Genomic DNA, 8,148 nt, shown 5'->3' on the forward strand with positions numbered 1-8,148 from the left:
CTTTTCTCTATATATTTTCAGAATAAAGTAGAGATGTCTTCACAAAGGGGTAAAATTCAGACGGTATTGGGCCTTATCAAGCCAAGTCAGCTTGGTTCAACTCTGACCCATGAGCACTTGACAATGAGCTTCAGTTGCTGTTACTACCCTCCTCCTCCTGGTCAGGAAGAACTGTCAGAAAAATCCATTGAAATGAAGAACTTATTTTGGCTTAAGCAGAACCCCTACAGCAATAAAGAGAATCTTCTATTGTATCAAGAGACAGATGCTGTGAGGGAAGAACTGTTGCATTACAAGGCAGCAGGTGGTGGGGCCATTGTGGAAAATACAACCACTGGGCTCATGCGAGACATGAAGACCCTAAAGCACCTTGCAGAGGAAACTGGAGTCCATATTATCGCTGGAGCTGGTTTTTATGTGGATGCCACTCATTCTCCTGAGACGCGAGCTATGTCTGTGGAACAGGTAGGTATCAGAATGTACTGAAATCAGAACACTCACTCCCTTAATAATAAATAAAATAATAAAACTTTATTTCTATTCTGCCTTCTCTCCATAAAGGGACTCATGGTGGAGCTGAAGGGACTCTGATTACCATAATCTCATGTATAAGTCAACCTCTTGTATAAACTGAAGGCAGGTTTTGGGAGACAAACTTGTGGATTTTTCTGTTATCCATGGATAATTTAAGGGTCATCTGCAGAGAGACAAAAGCATCAATGCTGCTGCTGCCATTTTCCCACCCAGGCATTCAAGAGGCTAAAAGTAGCACCATGGAAGAGAAGTAAGGAGGACCCAGTGGTTATTTTAGGTTCTCCCAGGATGAACTAAGGTTTTGCCTTTCACCACTCTACTCAGAAAAGGAATGGTTCCCTTTTTTATAGTAGTGAAGGTACAGTACTTATACTGATCCATGGATAAGTTGACCCAGGAAGTTTGGGGGGCTTTTGAGTAAAATTTCTAAACTTATACATGGGTATATCAGGCAATCAAAATACCATATTTGGATTTAAATGTGAATGAATTAAAATCCTCCACATTGAGAATTCAATGTGTGTGTTTAATAGTAAGGTAGATTCTAATAATGTTTATTAAATTTTACTGCATTAGACCTTGGACTGTAGCAAGTTAAAATCAATAACAGGATTTCTATAAAAATACATTAAACAGTGTTTAGAGTTAATTGCACTGTTAAAATTAGTAAAATTAATAATACATGAACTACTTATAAAACACACAATGTTATTAATGTGGAAAAATAGTATTTAGAATTTATGTCATGATGCATTTTTCATATTTTTGGAATTATAAAATAGAATCCACATACATTTTCTTTCATTTGGCAAGAAAATAAGTGAAGTTTTCCTAGTGGAATTACCCTTTTGTAAGCAGAAAGGGTCTAGGGTCTTTATATGAGGAAGGGTGCTGAAATCCTCAGGTATGCTTCTGTTAGCACAAGGCTTCTGTTAGCACTATAGCTATATTGTCCAGTTCTGGACTCTACAATTCAAGAATTCATCGACAAGATGAAACATAAAAACGCCAATCGTCATCCAGGACAAAAAAAGAACACAGTGCTAAGTGGTCAGTGTAAACAAACCCTAGGACATGGATCAATGGATTCAAACTGCAGTAAAAGAGATTCCACTTGAATATTAAGAAATTAGGAAGAACCTCCTGATGGTAAGAGCTATTTGAGACTGGAATATACTTCCTCAGAGTGTAGTGGAATCTCCTCCTTTGCAGGCCTATTGACAGTTCTTTGATTGTGTCTTCCTGCATGGCAGGGGGTTGGAATGGCTAGCACTTGTGGTTTCTTCCCATTCCATCTTTCTATGATTCTGTAAGGAACCCAAGAACCCAACAAAGTGTATTGTGTTAATTTTTCCTTCTAGTGTCTCTATCACAATCGTTTGTGGAACCACACTGCCACAAGAAATTTATTTCATCAAACTTATTGTTCTTCATATCCAAAATGAATATGTAGAACTGTATTTCAGGTATAAAGCAGTTTAATGATCTTCCCTGGAGAAATATTGGTTGTTTGGGTTCTGAAAAGTGTCTTAAGATTAGCTTTATTTGATCTCTATGTGGCTTCCATGCCTTTTCACATGCAGAGGTTCATTTGACAGAAATCGTTTTGTGTTACAAATTGCTTTTCAGTCAGTAATTCCAAAGGTCCCAGAACTTCACTATGTACCTAAAGTGTATGGAGATGAGGAGAAGGAAGATTGTTTTTCCACCTTCATCACCCTATAATGCATTTTAGGTTCGTTCTATTCATTTCTGAAACTGTATTATTAACAATCTGGTGTCTGTGAATTGCAGTAGTGATAAATTCAACTGCATCAAAATATTGTGGAGAGTGGAATTCAAAGTGCATAAAGCACTATTTTCTTCATTAATTTTGGCAGAAAGCTATTGTTTCTTGTTACAACATTTAGTTTGAGATTTTGCAAGGAGCATTACAACTGTTGGTTTGGAGAATTCCACATTTATGCTTTCCACCTATCAAGTCAATACATTCAAAATTCCATTAAAGAATTTAAACTAAATCAGTAGAGCAGCAGCATGTGGGAAAAGAGATGCTTTAAGAATAGAGGTTGTTACTCTAAACTTTTAAAAGAAAATGGAGAAACACTGTTGCTCATATATTGTTAGCTTGTAGTTTTTTGAAAGCTACCTTCCAGAACTTGCATTAGCAGTTTTCACTGAGAGTTAGTACAAAGTACTGGCAGTCACTATGGGCAGAATCATATCTGCAACAAATAAATGTTAATTCAGTTTCCTTAAGCAATTTCTACAATCTCACTTGCTTACCTTGGCCTATAAATGATGCAAGGACTCTGTTGAGGATATTGCATTTTTTATTTTGTGCCCCCCCCCCCCCATTTTCCACACTGCCTTGATAGATTTTAACCTGAAAAGTGGCTTATAAATATTTCAAATAAGTACCTAATTAGGTTAAGAGAAAATGTATGTATGAAGATTCTTCATGTTTGGGGGGCAGGGAGTGGGTGGGTAGGACCGAACCACATTGAGACCCTATTGCTGACTACTATCTAGTATTTAATGTTGAATAGACAGAAAGGTTTATATAAATGATAGCCATGATAATTTAATCAGCTAGTCAGAACTTTAGGTTTAGATTAATCAGAATGATTAGGAGATCTTCCGTCTGTTCAGGAAGTTTGAAGTACCCAACTGTGACCACTAATTAGAATGAAAATATTACTATATCTGTGGATACATTTAGAGCCAGTATTTTGCATGGAGCCATATGCCACTTACTTTACCACCATGAGCACATCTGAACTCATGGCTAGTACTTGGATAGGGAGACTACCAGGGAATGACAGGTAATTTCATATAGAGCTAATCCCTCTTGAATGTTTGAAGACCATTTCTAGTAGTTGATGGTGCTGAGCGAGTTGAACCAATAATCCAACTCATGTTAGATTCCTATGCACCTAAATTAACTTTTAGCCAATTTTAGGGAAGAAAATTGCATCCAGACGGTTCAGGTGTGTGATTTGGAAATATACAAAGCATGGTGATTTATTCATCATAACTTCAAGAAACAAAAATAAAATGGAAATAGCTTTAGTTCATAGAGTTCAGTTGCGTATTATTCTGAAATTGCCCATAAGGTATTTTGCATTTTAACATTGAGTCATAATTCATCCTATCTGTTTCCCTTGATGCATAACATACTTTACAAATAGTTCATATATCTGGAATAATATGGAGTTTCTGCTGTCTTAGAGTGCTTGTTTAAACTACCGAGAGGATAGAAAGGCAAAACTTTATTTTGTCTCTTGCTGATTTTTTTTTAAATTAGGGATCAAGCGCAAGTGGAAAAATTATCTGGAAGTACTGAAAGTTCCTAGTTCTTTTTCTTTCAATTTTACCTGCATATTCCCAGCTCTGTGTCCAAACTCTTTTCTGAAATATCCCGGATTTCTCTTATTTTTCCCTTTTGTGCTTCCATTTCCCTCTCTAAGTAATCATATGTCACAAATGGACTTCTGTAACATTTCAGAAATGTTTGCCATATTTATGTGGATCTCTTAAAATAAATTTTATGGGAACAAAATCTGGGAGTTTCAGAAAGGGACCCATCTATTGAGTTCTTAAACTGATAACCGTTTTATTATTGTTATATTTATTATTTATATTCTACTTTCCTCTCTTAAAGGAGACTTAAAGTGGCTAACAATGTTACTATGCAATGCAAAAATGTTTTCACCAAAATAGCATGTCCTTTCCCCTAGCTGACAGATGTTATCATTAATGAAGTTCTCAATGGAGCGGATGGAACCGACATCAAGTGTGGTGTAATAGGAGAAATTGGCTGCTCTTGGCCTCTAACGGAGAGTGAAAATAAAGTTGTTCAGGCAACAGCACATGCCCAATCCCAGCTTGGCTGTCCTGTTATCATCCATCCTGGCAGGCATAGCGATTCACCTTTCCAAATCATGCGCGTTCTTCAGGAAGCTGGGGGTGATGTCTCAAAAACAGTCATGTCTCATCTTGATAGGTCAGCTTAGTATTGTCTCATTGTTTGCAACTCTGTGCATTTATAGAAGACCTCCAATATGTTCCTAATGATTTGTAAATTAAAAACACTCCCACAATCCTTCAGCATCCATATACAATAATAAAATGTTTTGGTGTCTATAAAGCTGCCTCAGATCCAAAACCAAGAACTGCTCCTCTCACGTAGCATTTTGAAAAACTATGTGTTAATCTCTGATATTGTGTCAGCTGTGACGACTCTTTCAAAAGGGACTGGTCTATTAATTATAGTTTGCAATAATGAGACTCTTACTGTTGTTTTGGAACAAGGGGTTTTCTCTCATTCATTCCATCTGTTCCTACTACTTAATCCTGCTGTTAAGTCATAATATTGTATTTGTGACATCAGTCATTTCCATAGTAACAGATTGTGATGCAATCATAGCAAGCTTAAGTTATTATTGCATTAAGTAAAAAAACACACCCCTAAATCATGTGGTGAGAATTCTTGAGTTAAGGCTGCCCTGAATTTATTAAAGTATTTCCAAGTGGTGTGGAGAGATTTTCATAATGTGACCTTGGGCAAATCATACTCTTGAAGCCCTTTGTTTTTATGTGTATGAAGGTAAATGTTCAGACTGTAACTTTCAGTCTCAAAGATGAGTAATAGTTAAACTAGTTGATGTTCATCTGTATGTCTGTTTCATGTAAAAGCCATCCCCAAAAGTAAAATTTTCTCATAGAGCTCAGAATCCCAGTAGTATTGGAAGTGATACCATTCTGCTTAATCACATAATTGGAATTGGAAAGAAAAATTCAAGATGATTTTTTTTTACATTGGGTGTTTAAAAGTTCCCTGCTTATTTACTTTATCATATAAAGTTGACATTCTACAAAAAGGAAATCACACTGTGGTGACAGTCTTTCAAATTAATTTATTGATAAACTAGATGTGCAGAAAATAGCAATATTTGTAAACATGTCTGGGTCAGAATCTCTGACATTGCTTTAATGTGACTTTTATAGAAATTAATCCTGTTTCAAAACAACATTATTTGATAAATTTGAAAAGTGTGATAAGAGATAAAAACCTGTGGCAAACTGAGGTGAAACGGCATTAACCAAGTTTAAAGTATAGCTTCTCTTTTGTACAGGACTATTTTTGATGAAAAGAAGTTGTTGGAGTTTGCTCAACTTGGATGCTATTTAGAATACGATCTTTTTGGAACAGAATTCCTTTTATACCAAATGTGTCCTGATATTGACATGCCAAGTGACAATGAAAGGATTTTAAGGTATTGTCAAGGTGAAATAATATTTACAGATATTAAAAACAGGTACTTGGAGTAAGCACAGCATGAATCTGACAGTGACTTGTATCAGCATGGCATTCCACTATGTAGGCTTTCCGTGGGTTGTACTGTAGTTTATTTTGAAGTCTTTCTCTTTAGCCTCAAAGGTCCAGAATAAATGCAATACTCATTGGTATGAGTGGGTATGGATAACATTTTGTTGTGACTGTGGTTTGCAAACCGGCTTTTAAACATGCAAGTGATGGGAGATCTATTTATCATTAATTTTAGTTAAAACTTATGTAAAGAGATTCCTTAATCTTATTTAAGGCTGCTGTGCAAAACAAGAGGGAACTGATGTACATGTGGAGAGAATGAATATTTTAAATCCTCTCCTCATTTTACTAATCAATGTTACATTTACTTCATTGTACAAAGCCTTTACCTTTCCTGCATACTACACATATCTGATTCACAAAATTATAATCTGTAAAGTAAAATGATAATTGGTCAGGCAAGTGTATATATTTCAAAAGCATTTTAACAAAATAAAGGTTGGCACTGAAATTATTGGCAGAGAAATCCGTATTGGTTGATCAGCCCACTTTTATGTGGATGGGGATACTTTCCAGTTGGGGGTTTGATCAGATGATGGTCTTTCCCAGGACATCTTGCTAAATTCCACTGCTGTGCTCATTGGAAAGGAAATTTTAAAAGAGGTGGAAGTGATGGTTCAAACTGCACCAACCTCTCTTCCTGTAAACCTGTTTCACAGTGACTTGAAATAGTACATCAGGAAATCATTCCCAGAACTGGCTTAAACTGGAATTAATTTTGTAATAAATGGAAGTACGTCTTGGTCATGTATGATTGGAAGTTAGGCAGGTATGAAGAATCTTATCAGTAATGTTTATGCTATTGATTGAGTAGTTTTGTTCATTTCACAGTGCAGTGTTCTTTTTTCCTAGCCACAATGATTCCATCATAATTCTTTCCTCAAACTTGCATTGTACAAAAGTAGCAGTAGGTTTTTCAGGGATACAAGATTGCCTTTTCCTCAGCACAGTGTGTGTATTTATACTAGAAATGCCATTAAGTTATTTTTTTGTGCATTCAGTTTATTGTTGCTGAGCACACCAGGATAACTGGCAGACTACTGTTAATTTATAGTCAGCTCATGTTTGACTTGTATTCATCATACTCATACAAATCAAACTGACCTCTATGTCTATTTGTATAAATAACATTGTGGGGGAAGGTATGCTTTAGATTTAATTCATGTTTAGCTCCACTGCTGTTGAGTGAAAAACTGGTAAATATATGAATTGCATTTGGATCTTTAACTATATCTCCTGAGACAGGATAGTTATACACAAAGATAATTTTTGACTAGCTAATTTCAATGAATTTGAGGGTTTAATTCTGTTATGGTACAATTTTACAAAATTTATACAGAGAGAACTGGGATTTTTCCCTCTTTGAAAGTATGTTATTGGGACTAAGTGGTTTCTTTATTTTAATCTGTTCATCCAAATATATGCAAAGTGGATTAGATTAGTATCCTACTATTAATATTTTAAATACTAATTAGTGAAAGTTGGCATCAGTATCAATGATAATGCTCAGTATCAATGATAATGCTATCTTAACACCAGACATAAAATGTAAAGCTCTGAAATTCCTCAAATATTTGTTTAAAGTTGCTTATTGTTCTTCATATTTGGAGAGGAGGGCAAAATAAGCAAATGCACATACTCACATTATAATTTTTTTTATTAGAATGATTCCATATATTTTTAAAATCACAATACTGAAACATTGTGCAAACCATTGGCAAGAGGAGATTAGAAAAGCGAACTCCAGCTCTTTGAGAGAAATTTAAGGGCCTTCCTTCCTTCCTTCCTTCCTTCCTTCCTTCCTTCCTTCCTTCCTTCCTTCCTTCCTTCCTTCCTTTTTGTAATCATAAAATTCTTCCAAGTATTTGCTGGTTCTGCAGGCTAAGAACCACAGTTATTTAATGTGGACAGGTTTTCTAAATTCATTATGCTATGATGCCTGTGTCCATACTAGTAAGAATGTTGACTATCCCAAAGCCAGCCTTTGAATATGCAATTGAACTAGTATGTTTAGCTGCAGAATTTTATCCACTGGGTTTTTTGGGCCTTTCTTGGCCTAAATTTGAGTTTGTAGGCAACAACTAGTGGATGGCTATTATAATGACAGGTCATTTTTAACTTCTCCCATCTCCCATCCCGTCCCACCAAAAAACTGTTCCTAAGGCTTTTTCCAGTCCTCTACAACACGTTTTGAGAGTGTGCAGGGCCTGTAGAGGGAAGAT

At 35.7% G+C, this 8,148-nt stretch overlaps 1 protein-coding gene across 3 annotated transcripts in view; it reads left to right on the top strand.

Annotated features, from left to right (window-relative positions):
• Nucleotides 1–8,148, top strand: part of pter (phosphotriesterase related) — a 28,221-nt gene that overhangs the window by 14,400 nt on the left and 5,673 nt on the right. For 2 of the 3 annotated variants that reach the window (XM_003221956.4, XM_062983792.1), the window contains exons 2-4: nt 22–465; nt 4,275–4,540; nt 5,673–5,813. In XM_003221956.4, coding sequence (XP_003222004.2) covers nt 22–465; nt 4,275–4,540; nt 5,673–5,813 — 851 coding nt within the window. Of the gene's footprint in view, nt 1–21; nt 466–4,274; nt 4,541–5,672; nt 5,825–8,148 lie in introns of all 3 variants that reach the window. The other variant, XM_062983793.1, reaches the window with a different exon arrangement.

This window comes from Anolis carolinensis, chromosome 6, assembly GCF_035594765.1.
Source record: "Anolis carolinensis isolate JA03-04 chromosome 6, rAnoCar3.1.pri, whole genome shotgun sequence".
NCBI lineage: Eukaryota > Metazoa > Chordata > Lepidosauria > Squamata > Dactyloidae > Anolis > Anolis carolinensis.